Source organism: Myotis daubentonii, chromosome 1 (genome assembly GCF_963259705.1).
Source record: "Myotis daubentonii chromosome 1, mMyoDau2.1, whole genome shotgun sequence".
Lineage (NCBI taxonomy): Eukaryota > Metazoa > Chordata > Mammalia > Chiroptera > Vespertilionidae > Myotis > Myotis daubentonii.
This window is the reverse complement of record NC_081840.1, coordinates 233,086,278-233,101,418: the sequence shown is the minus strand read 5'-3', so window position 1 is coordinate 233,101,418 and position 15,141 is coordinate 233,086,278. Positions and strand designations below refer to the sequence as shown.

At 46.3% G+C, this 15,141-nt stretch overlaps 1 protein-coding gene across 1 annotated transcript in view; it reads right to left on the bottom strand.

Annotated features, from left to right (window-relative positions):
* POLN (DNA polymerase nu) overlaps positions 1-15,141 on the bottom strand; it is a 94,720-nt gene that overhangs the window by 70,733 nt on the left and 8,846 nt on the right. Inside the window, exons 2-4 of the mRNA XM_059677374.1 lie at positions 10,700-10,779; positions 7,143-7,637; positions 3,350-3,543 (exon numbers count right to left, since the gene is read on the bottom strand). Coding sequence (XP_059533357.1) covers positions 3,350-3,543; positions 7,143-7,637; positions 10,700-10,779 — 769 coding nt within the window. The remainder of the gene's footprint in view (positions 1-3,349; positions 3,544-7,142; positions 7,638-10,699; positions 10,780-15,141) is intronic.

Sequence of the window (15,141 nt, the reverse complement as noted above, 5' to 3'; positions counted from 1 at the left end):
TCATTCATTAATTAATAACATTGATTAAATGTTTATTAGGCATACAGAATTAAAATGGCAATTAATAAGTACCTATTAATAACCTTAAATGTAAATGGATTAAATAATCCAATCAAAAGACATAGGGTAGCTGAATGGATACAAAAACATAACCCAACCATATGCTGTCTATAAGAGACCCACCTCAGAACAAAAGACTCACACAGGAAATGAGATTGAAGAGATGGAAAAAAATTTTCCATGCAAATGGAAACGAAAAAAAAAAAAAGCTGGGGTGGCAATACTCATATCTGACTAAATAGACTTCAAAATGAAGGCCATCACAAGAGACAGTAAGGTCACTACATAATATCAAAGGGATCGATCCAACAAGAGGATATAACCCTGTAAACGTATAGGCACCCAATATAGGAGCACTTAAATACATAAAAACTTACGGAGGACCTTCAGAGAGAGAGCGACAACAATAGCCATACTAGGGGACTTTAACGCCCCAGATCCAGAGGCATAGAAGTATGGAACAGACTAGAGTCTCAGCGTGAAGGCGGGGGGGGGGGGGGGAGTGGGGGGGGGAGTGTGTGGGTGGATCTTCCCTCTGAGAACAACCGAAGAACGTGTATGCACATATACATAACCCACGGACACCAACGATAGGGTGGTGGAGGCCAGGGGCAGGGGTGGGCGGGCTATAGGGAAGAAAACGGGGGCATATGTAACACTTTCAACAAGAAAGATTTTTTTTTTAAAGCCCATGTTTTTATTATTTTTTTCCTGTTAATCTTCACCTGAGGATATTTCTTTCCATTGGTTTTTAGAGAGAGTAAAAGGGAGGGGAGAGACAGAGAGAGAGAAACATTGATGTGAGATAGACACATCGATTAGTTGCCTCTCACATGTGCTCTGACCAGGGCTAGGGATCGAGCCTGCAACCGAGGTACATGCCCTTGACTGGAATCGAACCCACAACCCTTCAGCCTGAAGGTTTACGCTCTAACCACTGAGCTGAACCAGCTAGGGCAAGAGCCCATGTTTTTAGAGCTGCATCCTGAGACATGTGACGTAAATGCCATGTCAGGTATTTTCCTTAATCCCAGCCCCGTACTCCTCCCCTTCTGTTTGGATAACTGGCCTGGGTGAATGGGATATGGGCGTCATATTATTCTCTCTACTTTTGCATTTTCATAATTTGCTTTCTTGGTTTAAAAAAACATAAAGGAACGAGGTGGCCAGGTGTGCAGCGATCTGGGGGAACGCTGCAGGAGAGGAGCAGAGCAGCAAGGAGGTGGGTACAGGGACAGCAGGGAGAGGGGATGAGGCCCAAGGCGGTGGAGCAGCTGCGGGCTCTTGGGAACTCTGGCTTTTCCTCAGAGCGACCAGGAGCTGTGGGAGGGTGTGGAGCGGGCGGTGGCGTGGCTGGTTTCTGTGTGGACAGGGCCTCTCCGGGTGCTGTGCCAAACAGACTGAAGACGGGGGAGGCGGGAGACCAGCTGGAAGCTCTCGCTGGGCCTGGGTCAGGAGGCAGGGCCTGCACCTTGGCTGCAGCAGGGGGAGAGGGGTCAGAGCCTAGCTATTTTGAAGGCAGAGCCCATGGGATTCACCGAGATTGGACGTAGAGAGACATTAAAGATGATGCCAAGACTGCCTGAGCCCACGGAGGGCTAATGCGGCCACGAGCCAGGAAGAGGGCGGCCGGGGGGGGGGGGGGGGGGGCAGGTTTCAGGGAGACAGGAGGTCAGTGCTGCACATGTTCAGGCCGAAGTGACTGTCAGATGCCCAATGGAGTGTGTCACGTAGGGTACAGAACCCAGAATTCAGAAGAGGCCATGCAAATACAGGGCTGTATCCGCACAGAGGCCTTCCACAGGACAGACCTGACTGACGCCCTTTCGAAAGGAAATTACATAAAGGAAGGTTATGGGTTTCTTGGGAGCAGAGTGCTGTATCTGTCGTTGTCCCATTCTCACCAAAAATTACTGTCGTGTAAGTGCCTGACATTCGCTTTTGATCGCATGGTATCCATTTTCAAAGACCTCCATCATGAACAGACGTGCTGCCAGCCGTAAGCCACAGCTCCTAGCGAACCAGCCACAAGGATCTAGGCCACCCCCACCCACGAAGGTCCCTCGCGCAGAAAGCCCTGGGCAACCTAGATAACTGACCGCACGAGTGACCCTGCTTTTCCCTTCCTGTGCCCTGACTCCCACTCTTAGGCGTCCATTAGCCAATAAAGAGTAAGCCCTCGAAACCCTAGGCACCCCCTCAGATGGGAAGCAAGGCAGAGCCCAGGTCCATGCTCTCTCCCTCACACACAGCCTCGCGGGTGGCCCTGGGGCAGCCGTGTTCCCTCCAGGACCATGAATAATGCATATTCTTCCTCACAGGTTCCTGCCGCTGTGTGCAGAAGGGCGTCCTGTGATCATAGCAAGAACCACAGGGGCCGGTCCAGCCTCCACGTCGGGCCCTGTGGGGAAATGTCTGCGGAGGCTCCCCCCGTCGCACAGGCTGCGGGGAGTGTCTCAAACATTCCTGGCAGAGTGCATCCCTCCCCACAGGCTGGGACTCACAGCAATGACCTAAACCTCGCCTGGAGCCCAGTGAGACTGGTTAGAGTTAGATGAAGGGCCAGGCCTAGGCCCCACCGTCTCACCCTGCGCCTCCTGGAACTCCTGTTCAGGGCAGCAGCTTCAAGGAGCTCCCTCGGGGCCGTAACTGGCCTGAACTCAGAGGCCTGGGCACACAGGAAGGGCATGTGCCCACCCAAGGTGGAAGCCCCAGCCAGGCTGATGCCACCAGGGAAGAAACCGGGAGGAGGGGCACAGGCTCCAACCACAGCAGGATTCTCAGGACCGAGGAGGAGCGCAGCAGCCCTCCTGTGGGAGCATTCTAGACACGGAGAGGGCAGGTGCACGCGACACTGTCCTGCCCACTTCCTCAGAAGGAAGCTTTGAAATGAGCAGTATCCTGGTGGCAGTGAGGACAGTCTGAGGTTCGAAGGAGTGACAACCTCACTTTCTGATACTGTCACTGAGTCAATGGCCAGTGTGACGAGGAGAAGCACCTGGGACTTGGGCAGTGACAGGGGTTTGGCCTGGGGTGATGGTTTTCTCACCAACTGCTCATTGAGATGTTGGTTCAAGTCCTGAAGCAGGTCCCCACGGACGGACGCTCTTTGGGGGGGGGGGGGGGAGGACCAGTGTTAGAGGTTTCTGTCTTTTAGATCCATTTTATTTTCCTGGGCCCATATGAAACGTCTAAAAGTTTAAACAATTACAGGTGAAGCTTGGGAAACTAAACTGGGATAAATCAGGCAGGTACGTAGACTTCAGGAGAATGAGTAAGCTTTTCTCACCTGGCAAATTGCTTATGTGCTTCTTGTTCTTGGCTCCAAACAGCAGACTGCCCCGTTTCTATGTAGATGCACGGATCGCTGGGTCTGACTCCTGCCTCCAGAACACGGCCAGGGGCTGAGGCAGCCGGAGGACCACAGCCTTCTGCGTGGCTCTGTAGCAACATCACAATTCCTTTCACAGAGGAAACTAGAGCCTGTGAATAGACAATGAAATAAAGTTTCAATATTAAACATAGACAATATGTTTATTCAAGAAAGACATGTCATATTTTATCATTAAAAAGACAGAAAAGGGCCCTAACTGGTTTGGCTCAGTGGATAGAGCATTGGCCTGCGGACTCAAGGGTCCCAGGTTCGATTCCAGTCAAGGGCATGTACCTTGGTTGCGGGCACATCCCCAGTGGGGAATGTGCAGGAGGCAGCTGATCGATGTTTCTCTCCCATCGATGTTTCTAACTCTCTATCCCTCTCCTTTCCTCGCTGTAAAAATCAATAAAATATATATTTTTTAAAAAGACAGAAAAGGCCTAAAGTTAAATTTGTCAATGAACAGCTCTTTAATAACAATCAAGGCCAGAAACCAGACCCATGATCTTATGCTGGGATCCCACCCCAGCAGGTCCAGGGGTCCCCAAAGGTGTGGACGGAGTCGGCGAAGAAGGAATGACACGGAGACAGCGTTCAGTTGATCAGCAGCCTAGCCAGGATCTCTAGCCAAGTTCTGGTCAGGATCTCCAGCGAAGTTCTGGTTAGGATCTCCAGCCAGGTTCTGTAGCCATGTTCCCTCGCTAGGTTCTCCAGCCAGGTTCTGTCCAGGTTCTCTAGCCAGGTTCAGTCACCAGGTTCTAGTCAGGTTCTCTTGCCATGTTCTATCCAGGTTCTGTAGCCAGGTTCTGTCTCTAGGTTCTTCAGCCAGGTTCTCTTGCTAGGTTCTGTCTCTAGGTTCTGTGGCCAGTTTCTGTCCAGGATCTTTTGCCATGTTCTCTCCAGCGAAGTTCTTCTGTCTCTAGGTTCTGTGTGTAGGTTCTGTGTAGGTTCTGTGTCTAGGTTCTGTGTAGGTTCTGTCTCTAGGTTCTGTGTCTAGGTTCTGTGTGTAGGTTCTGTTTCCTGTTGTCTTGTTACATCTGTATTTATACCAGTTGATTCCAATCCTATCAATCTCTATTCCAAAGGTTAGGGCGTTTCTTATCTCCATTCCAGGGAGTAAAGATTATGTAGCTTAAGCATGATTATTCGTAGTTAAAGTGATTAATTACCCGCCTGGCACTTAGTTAAGGGGTTTTATTCCCTCCCTAACTTCAGGGGAAAATCCCTACCTGGGGAAACAACCTTTCTCAGAGAGGTGACCTTGATTAAAACACATAGTGCCAAGTAGGTGAGCAAACATATTAAGAACAGTATGCCACATATGCCAGGTCCCTTGAAACAGCAAGGATGGACCGGCTCCCGGCAATCTTACTCTCCAAATCTAGTCTCCTTCCTATTCACCATCAAAATAGAAGTCTTAGCCAGTGCGAAGGATACAACAGGAAAGAGAAATAAAAGACATATCAATCAGAAAGGAAGAATTATACTGTCTCTATTTACAGATGATATAACTGTCTGCATAGAAAACCCAAAGGAATCTACAGAAAAACTTACCAAGGTTGCAGGATACAAGATCAAAACAATAAAACCAATTGCATTCTGATACACTAACAATAACATGTTCATCTATAATAAGCTCAACAATAAAGATTAAAAAAAATAAACATGTAAAACTGAACTTGTATAAAAATTATCGTTTTTAATAATTATTCTAAAAAATGAAATACTTAGGAATCATCATAATATATACAGGATGTATATGCTGAAAGTCAAAAAACACTGGTGAAAGAAATCAGAGAAGACCTAAGTAACTGAGAGACATACCATGCTCAAGGATTACAAAACCCGAAATAATAAAAATGTCATTCATGTCCCACCTGGAGTACCAAAAACTGAATGTCAATTTTCCCAAGTTAATCTGTAGAACCAAGAAGATCAACAAACCCCAAGCACAAAAAACATGAAGAAAATTACATCCCTATGCTCATAGCAGCATTATTTACAATAGCCAAGATCTGGAAACAGCCCAAGTGCCCATCAGCAGATGAGTGGAAACAAAAGCTGTGGTATACTTAAAACCATGGAATACTATCTTCTATCTATATAAAACCCTAATATGCAAATCAACCAAACTGTGGAATGACCAGTCGCTATGACGTGCACTGACCACTAGGGGGCAGGCGCTCAATGTAGGAGCTGCCCCCAGTCGCAGGCCCTGACCGGTGGTGGCGGGGGACAGGGCCGGCAAGCTGGCAGCGCCAGAACAGCCAAGGCAGGTGCAAGCGGGGAGCCGCCCCGCCCCCCCCCCCCCCCCCCCGCCATCGCCCCGCTGGTCACCCTACAGGGGAAGCGACTGGCGGCGGTGGCAAGGGGAGGGGCCAGCGAGCAGGCAGCGCTAGGTCAAGGGGTGTGAGTGGGAGCCCCAATCACCCTGCCAGTCAACCCACAGATCGGCCCTGATCGCCAGGCAGGCCTAGGGACCCTACCTGTGCACGAATTTCCTGCACCAGCCTCTAGTGCAGCGGTTCTCAACCTGTGGGTCGTGACCCCTTTGGGGGTCGAATGACCCTTTCACAGGGGTCGCCTAAGACCATCGGAAAACACATCTATAATTACATATTGTTTTTGTGATTAATCACTATGCTTTAATGATGTTCAATTTGTAACAATGAAAATACATCCTGCATATCAGATATTTACATTACGATTCATAACAGTAGCAAAATTAGTTATGAAGTAGCAACGGAAATAATTTTATGGTTGAGGGTCACCATAACATGAGGAACTGTATTAAAGGGTCGCGGAATTAGGAAGGTTGAGAACCACTGCTCTAGTGTGATTATGAAAAAGAAGGAACGCTTACTCTTTGCAATAGCATGGATAGACCTAGATAGTATTATGCTAAGTAAAATAAGTCAGTCAAAGAAAGACAAATACTGTATGATATCATTAATATGTGGAATCCTATGAACAAAATAAACTGATGAACAAAATGGAACCAGAAGCATGGAAACATGGAACATACCGGCAGGTCCCAGAGGGGAGGGGTGTGGGGGCGACTGGATAAAGACGGTGAAGAGATTGGCTAAAGAACATATATGCATTTCCCACGGACATGGACAACAGTGTGGTGAAGGCCAAGGCAGGGGGAGGCGGGGGTGGGTGGAGGTGGGAAAAGGGGTGAAAATTCGGGGACCTCTACAATAGTTAAAAAAACTTTTCATTTTAAAAAATGAGCAAAAGATTTGAATGGACCATTTACCAAAGAAGATGTACAAATGTCCACTCAGCACATGAGAAGATGCTCGATGTCATCATATTTTAGGGAAATGCCACTTAAAACCAAAATGAAACACCATGTCACATCCACTCAAATGACCAAAATAAAAAAAGACCACCTTAGCCAGTTTAGCTCAGTGGATAGAGTGTCGGCCTGTGGACTGAAGGGTCCTGGGTTCAATTCTGATCAATGATTCTCTTTCATCTTTGATGTTTCTCTCTCTCTCTCTCTCTCTCTCTCTCCTTTCCTCTCTAAAATCAATAAAAATATATTTTAAAAAACACTGTGCATTATCAATAGCTTACCATTGAGGAAAAGGGAAAGCTTAAAATCTTATTTCTAGCTCTCCCATTAAAATCAGAGAAACATGGGTTTCTCTATGGTGCCAGAAAAACAAAACAAACAAAAGCCACACTGTTTACTAACCTGGTCAGCTCTTAGTTGGGTTGAACCATCCTTGTACATCAGAGTTACCACCAGGGATACTGCCTGTCTGAGCATTTCCATCAGCTGGCTTTTCTCCAAATCATCCAAATGCCTGATGTCACAGAACTGGTTTCTGAATGCCCCTGAGTTCCCGGAATTCAGGGCGGCTTCTACCTCCTCAGCATCTTCTTTCAATGCCGTATGTTTACTCGTTTTCTCCGGTGAATTATGACATGTAATATGTTTTCTTTTAAGATTCATGCTTTCTTTACTTTCATTATTTAGATATTGTTTTAGGAAGGGTTTTCTTTTATGTTCCTTCTCCTGTAGAACTGAAGCCGCTTGGTTACTCTGTGGAGTTGGACAGCTGGAAGGAGCCCGTGAGCTGATGTTCTGTCTTTGCTCAGTAAACAGCTGATCTGTGAGTCTGATACTGGAGGACTGAGAGAGTCTGAGGGAAGCACTTGATGTCTGGCTTGTGAAAGAATGAAGATCCTATGGAAAAGTGGAAAACATTTCATTAGCATATGGATCTGTAAGACAGAGATCTATAGGGCGCATCTAAAGTGAAGTGGGAACACATCTTGGCATTCTAGATCCCGCTGTCTAGTGAATGACACAGTGTCTTCCAGAGCGGACACCCTTTCAACCCAGGCAGGAGCACATGTGTGAATCACAGGCGGGACCAGGCGGGAGCTCAAAAAGTCTGCAGCCACAGCCTGTGCGGGACTCGTGCAAGTGACCAGAGAAGCCATGGACAGGAGTAAGTTCAGATGTGCAGAAGACTGAAGGTTAAAAATTCACAACTTCCGCCCTAACCGGTGTGGCTCAGTGGATAGAGCATCGGCCTGCAGACTCAAGGGTCCCAGGTTCGATGCCGGTCAAGGGCATGTACCTTGGTTGCAGGCACATACCCAGTGGGGAGTGTGCAGGAGGCAGCTGATCAATGTTTCTCTCTCATCGATGTTTCTAACTCTCTATCCCTCTCCCTTCCTCTCTGTAAAAAATCAATAAAATATATTTTAAAAAAAATTCACAACTTCCAAGTAAAGGTCTTTATAGAGAAACTGAAACTGCCACAACTATTTGATATGTTAATCTATCTACTAAAAATTTATTTAAAATATGGCTCAGCAGCAAGTCTCTGCCTCGATCTAGCAGCGTGTGATGTCCATTCAAAGAATCACAGACCAACTGAGGGGGAGAGGGGGAGCTATGCCTATCCATTTCATCATGGGATTCATGTACAATAAAATGTTATTTTAATGTTTATTTTTTAGGTTTTATGATATATTTATGTTGTTTTAAACAACTATATACTAATAGTACTTTTAAATAATTTTGAAAGAAAAGTTTTAACACTTGGTAATAGGATCACAGAAAAGTTTAATATATGCTCATTTGTATAGTAGAGAAGTATTATGAAGTTTTCAAGCAGAGATTTTCAAGCATAACATTATATTACATTATAAATCTGTGGAGGTGTATACAAAGAAAGGAGTGCAGCCCAGCCGGTGTGGCTCAGTGGCTGAACATCGACCCAGGAACCGAGAGGTCACCATTCGATTCCCGGTCAGGACTTGATCCCCAGTGCGAGGTGTGCAGTAGGCAGCCAATCTATGATGCTTCTTTCTCGTTGATGTTTCTATCTCTCCCTCTCCCTTCTTCTCTCTCTAAAAATCAATAGAATTTTTTTTTTTAAAAAAAGGCATTTATGGAGAAAAGGAAAGTATAAAAATTCAGATTGTTGAAGAATGTCTTGCTGAAGTATTTTTTTAAAGGGATGATTATGGGTGATAAGTTACCAGGGTATAGTAAGTATTTAGATTTTAGTGGATATATTCTAGACCAGCCGTGGGCAAATTATGGCCCACGGGCCGGATCCGGCCCGCTTGAAATGAATAAAACTATTGAAAAAAAAGACCGTACCCTTTTATGTAATGATGCTTACTTTGAATTTATATTAGTTCACACAAACACTCCATCCATGCCTTTGTTCCGGCCCTCCGGTCCAGTTTAAGAACCCACTGTGGCCCTCGAGTCAAAAAGTTTGCCCACCCCTGTTCTAGACAATGACATACAGTTTTGTTTTGTTTGTTTTTTTAAATATATTTTATTGATTTTTCACAGAGAGGAAGGGAGAGAGATAGAAAGTTAGAAACATCGATGAGAGAGAAACATCGATCAGCTGCCTCCTGCACATCTCCCACTGGGGATGTGACCGCAACCCAGGTACATGCCCTTGACTGGAATCGAACCTGGGACCCTTCAGTCTGCAGGCCGACGCTCTATCCACTGAGCCAAACCGGTTTCGGCAGACATACAGTTTTTAAAATGTCAATATTATCAATACACCAAAAATCATATCCCATGAAACTTACAAAATTTGTGATGAACCTTTTAAATGTCAACTTAGAAATGGCAGAATGTCCATGTCTTTTCAAAATTCTTTAGAGAGAAAGGGCACAAAAATGTTTGAGGACCTCTGCCTCCGGGATCCAAGAAGCACAGTTTGAACACCATGGAGAGAGCACTCCCACTCCCTTAATAACCCGTTTTCTGTCAAAGGCGTCTCTCCCTCTACTTCCGGGTAAATTATCACCCTGGCAACCCAGGAACAGCCCAGGGACGGGTCCTATTTAACTACAGGGAGTTGAGATTACATCAAGTTGGCCTGGGATTTGAACACAGTAGCTGGCTTCACAGTTCATTCCCTTAACCATTGTGCGGCCTCCACCTGTTTCACAGACGAGGCCTTTAGTGATATGGCCTCTTCTCTCTCTCTCCTCAAGCCCAAACCATGTAATGCCCCTGCTGTGAATTTTATGCCCGTTCCTTTCTGAACTTCTCTTTATTTCCACTACCCAAAAGTTTCAAGCTCTCTTCCCTTAATCTGAAAAGCGTTCTCAGAGTCCTTCCCCAACTCTCTAATGGCTGACCATCTCCTAATCACACGTTAGATATCAACTCAGGTATAATTTTCATAATGAAAAGAAAGACATCCCAGACTTCTCTTCATACCACCCAGAAAAAGCCAACTGGAATAGCACAAAGCCGGGGTTAGATGTCTCTCCTGCTGTTTGGAACTGACTTCCTCGTGACACCTAACACACCTTGTCATAGAAACCCTTCATACTTCTGTCTTCCTCTTCCCCTCATATGAATGAACCCAAAAGCTCCTGAAGAACAATATCCGCCCCTGCCCCCCCCCCTGCCACTTTTAAAAACCATTGTATTGCCTGGCTGCAGTGCCTCGGTGGTTGAGCATCAACCTATGAACCAGGAAGTCACAGTCTGATTCCCAGTCAGGACACATGCCTGGGTGCAGGTTTGATCCCAGTGTGGAGCATGCAGGAGACGCCGATCAATGGTTGTCCCTCATCACTGATGTTTCTATCTCTCTCTCTCCCTCTCCCTTCCTCTCTGAGATGAATAAAAATATGTTTAAAAACAAACCATTGTATCTACAGTGCCTAGCATATAGTAGACACTTAACAAACATTTGTTCCATAAGCGAAGGTTATCTGTTATAATTACTCACATTTGTAATGACTTACCATTTTTTCCAGTGCTTGATTCTTCCCATCTTCAGGTAGTACTGAATACTTAACACTGGGTTTGTTTACCACTTCTGCAGCTTTAAAAACACAAAAAAGAAACACGAGGCATTAACGAATCACTGAAATCTAAGTCACATAATCAGTGAATATTGAAAATAGTCTCTACAGTTGTGCTACTTACTCATTATTTACTTACTTAAAACAACATAATAAAATTCACAATCAAAATGCCTAGTACCATGGTAAGGGACATTTTTATGTAAAATATCTTCAAACTAACTGGAGGCAGATTCATGTAATCGTGAAATGTTTATTAAAATTACTACCTGGCATTTATATTTGAATACTTGATTCTGAAAACGCTTGTAAGAAACCTAGTAAGTATTAAAGTTTTGAGGAAATTCTTAGACTGAATAGTATTGCAATGGAACAATGAGAGATTCAGTAAAACATCATTACTACAAACTTCTGATTTAAATTTAGCTTTCTTTCATTTTAATAAGCCTGGGCTGATCAGTGTTAGTATGTGGATCCACCCCCAGGCAACATGACTCGGGAGTCTGTGCTCATAACCACTGTGATGTACGTTGCCTCTGTGGCAATGATAGATAACGACCAAGAAATGCAAATGAAGGGAACACTTTCACTTACAAAAAAAATGTTATACTTAAGATAAGTTTATAAGAAAGGGACTAGGCACTCAATGATTAAAACATAAAACCTTGCCCGTGGCTCAGTGATTGAGCATCGACCTATGAACCAGGAGGTCACGGTTCGATTCCCGGTCAGGGCACAAGCCCGGGTTGCGAGCTCGATCCCCAGTAGGGGACATGCAGGAGGCAGCCAATCAATGATTCTCTCTCATCATTGATGTTTCTATCTCTCTCTTCCTCTCCCTTCTTCTCTGAAATCAGTAAAAATATATTTTTGAAAAAGACCTTTTTAAAAAACACACCCTGCCGGAACCGGTGTGGCTCAGTGGATAGAGCGTCGGCCTGCGGACTGAAGGGACCCAGGTTCGATTCCGGTCGGGGGCATGTGCCTGGGTTGCGGTCACATCCCCAGTAGGAGATGTGCAGGAGGCAGCTGATCGATGTTTCTCTCTCATCGATGTTTCTAACTCTCTATCTCTCTCCCTTCCTCTCTGTAAAAAATCAATAAAATATATTTTAAAAAAAATAAAAAACACACCTTAAAATCTTATGAAATGGCATAAAACAATATCTACACAAATGGAAAGACATAGCATTGGGATATATGCAAAATGTTTAATTCTTCCAAACACCAACTTAATGCAGAGTCAATCGGAGACCTTACAGGGCTCTTTTAATTGAAAAAATAATGAAATGTTCAATATCTGAAAATAGACAGGCAAAGTCACAAAAATGAAAGACTTGCCTTGCTAGATTACCAGAATACACTATAAAGCCACTATAATCAAATCCATATGGTTTTTGAATAGGAATAGAAGAAAAGATCTCTAGAAAAAATCCAGAAACTGACCCCAAGACTTATGAGACTTTAATATACAACAAAGATGGTGTTTCAATTAAGTAGCAAAGGACACATTAAGAAATAGGGGTGGTACAACCAGCACCACTTCGAAAAGAAAATAATACATTGGGAAAACTACTTGGGACAAAAACGACAAAGGGTTAATACCTGCATTCTACAACAAGTCTTACACCTGGACGAAAAAGACAACCTAAAAGAAAAAGGAGTAAAAGGTAGGAAAGGCAATACACAAAATAGCAAATCCCCCAAAGCAAACAAACAGGATATAATGCTCAAACTCATGAGCAGCCAGGAAAATGAAAACCAATATAATTGGAGATGGATGGGGATAGGTAGTTTCATGCATTGCTGGTAGAAATGTAGCTACAGTAAGTCCTCACTTAACATCATCAATCGGTTCTGCGGCTTTAAGCCAGATGCTGTATAACAAAACCAACTGTACCACCAACTAATCGCAATAGACAAGAGTTAGGTTCCTGTGGCGCCACATCAAAGTGATGACAAAAAAATGTTATTTGACGACCTGCTGTAGTTAGAATCTTTTTGGGAAGCAAACTGACAACACTTATTAAAATAAAAAATATATGCAGCACCTTTAGGAGTCGGGAAGAAATGGACTGATCCCAAGAGAGCAAAGATGGGCCTCTCGGGCCAATGATGTGCTATTTCTTGCTTTTTGGGTGAAGGATACAGGGGTGTTCAGTTTGTGAAATTTTGGGCTATAACCCTAGGATAGATGAGGTGTGTGTAACCTCAATTTAAAAAACAGACAAAATATATAAATATATAAGTCATCTAACCAAACCACCTCACTCCTGTCTGTTTCACAGAAATATTTGCAACAGTAAATATTTTAAATCAAAATGTTTATGGCAGTATTGCTTTATGGCAAAGGACTGATGCCAGTCAGGAGGGAAGTCGATGAATAAATTATGTAACGTGCAACTCTGAAGCACATAGCCATTGAAAGAATGGCTTGAAGCAGCATCAGTTGACTTGGAGATGCAGAAATCAGTGAAAATGTGATCCCATTTTTAAAGTGAGTGACCGAACCTCCCCATTTTGCACGTTACACGCATGCACTGCCCAGGGGTTGCCCCCAGTGGCCATGTAGGAGAGGAAAGTTTCTGTTCAGAAAGGTTCCTGGGAAGCCCTCTCAGCACCGACATCTGCAGGTGAGTGCAGGTGCCGTCACAGGGAGCTGACGTGGCCCTGCAGAGCTGACCCTGTTGGGTCTAGGGGGCTGGGCCTCATCCTCAGCACCCACCAGTCACTGGATTGTCTGCTCCTGGGGAAGCCGTGTGGGAAAGTCCTTGGGCCAGTTTCTCTGCGACTGAGGCGGTCAGCAGGAGGCGCTGTGTGAGCAGCCTACCAGCAAGGACCCAGCCCTGGGCGCCCCCGGCGCCCACCACATGAGTCCCACACTCGGCTCACTGCCTGCGGCGCACAGCCACTGGCTGCAGGTCATTCTGGGCAGCTTCTTCCGGATTCTGTGCCTCTTCCCGGGGAAACTTTTAAAAGGAAGGGCAGCGGCGCTGCAGCTCGCCTCCAGGCTGCAAACACCATCCGTCTCCCTCTTTTTTCTTTTTTTAAACATATTTTATTGATATTTTACAGAGAGGAAGGGAGAGAGATAGAGAGCTAGAAACATCAATGAGAGAGAAACATCGATCAGCTGCCTCCTGCACATCTCCTACTGGGATGTGCCCGCAACCCAGGTACATGCCCTTGACCGGAATCGAACCTGGGACCTTTCAGTCCGCAGGCCGACGCTCTATCCACTGAGCCAAACCGGTTTTGGCTCGTCTCCCTCTTCTGCAACCATCCGAAGGTCCCTCACCCTGGCTGAGCACCTCTGGCGGCCTAGGTACCTTACTGACGGAGTGACCAACCCCTCACCCGAGAGTGAGCCCGTGGTCACCATGCCTTCCTCAGGCCAGGGCCGACGTGTGTGCTGTGAAATGTGGGCAGGGGACCGAGAGGTGGCCAACCTTTTCACCTTGGTGCCAAGTACATGCTTCCCTGCCCCCATCATATACTAGTAACAGCAGCCCTAACATGACCAGGAGGTCCATCAGATGGAGATGGCATTCCTTGCCTGCCAGGCTCTTCACATAAGGAACTTGGAATGACTGGGTGGCAGCTGGACCTTGGAATGGAGTGGTACCCTTCCTGTGCCACGGGTGGGCTGCCCCTCGGGGAGTCAGGACAACCTGTAGGACCCAGACTGTTGGAACGCAGGGCCACACCTACTTCTGCCTTTTGGTTCCGACCCCGTAATTGTACACATGGGAGACACGGCACCGTCGTGGCCACTGATGTACAGTGTCCACTGCACCCGGGAGGGTCCTGCGCCATCTCTGAGGCGTCCTCCCCAGGCTGGCACCCGAGCTGTGCCTGCTACAGGCCACTCCCCACTCCACTGGAGTGGCGCTCACGGTGTGGAGCTGTGAGGGGCGTGTGCCCCATGATCGTGCCCACTGCAGCCCCTCCCCTGTAAAGCGGTCCCCACGTCTAACGTGCTGCTAAGCGGAGTCTGTGTCCGTGGGCCAGTCTGGAGCCGATACCAGAGCTCACGGAGGCCCTACAAGCCCAGGCCTGAAACGTGTCCATTCCGGTCAAGACCAACCTCTGCGCCTTTGGGGGCACCAGGGGCTCAGTGCTATCACCTTGCCAGCAAGTGACTTTTTCCTCAAAGGGTGATGCCACTGGGCCTGAGCGCTTGGTCTGGGTTGGAAGGTTGAACGTTCGGTGACGCAATAGCTAGACCAGCCCTGGTGAAGAGGAGCGCCATGCTGTTGGGCCACACCCAGCCTCCACCCAGACTCAGTTACCCCGTAAGAGCCCACAGTGCCTGTCCTGGGGCAGGTGACAGGCTGGGGACGTCACCTGGCCGAGTCTTTCTCACTTAGTTCCGTCCTTCG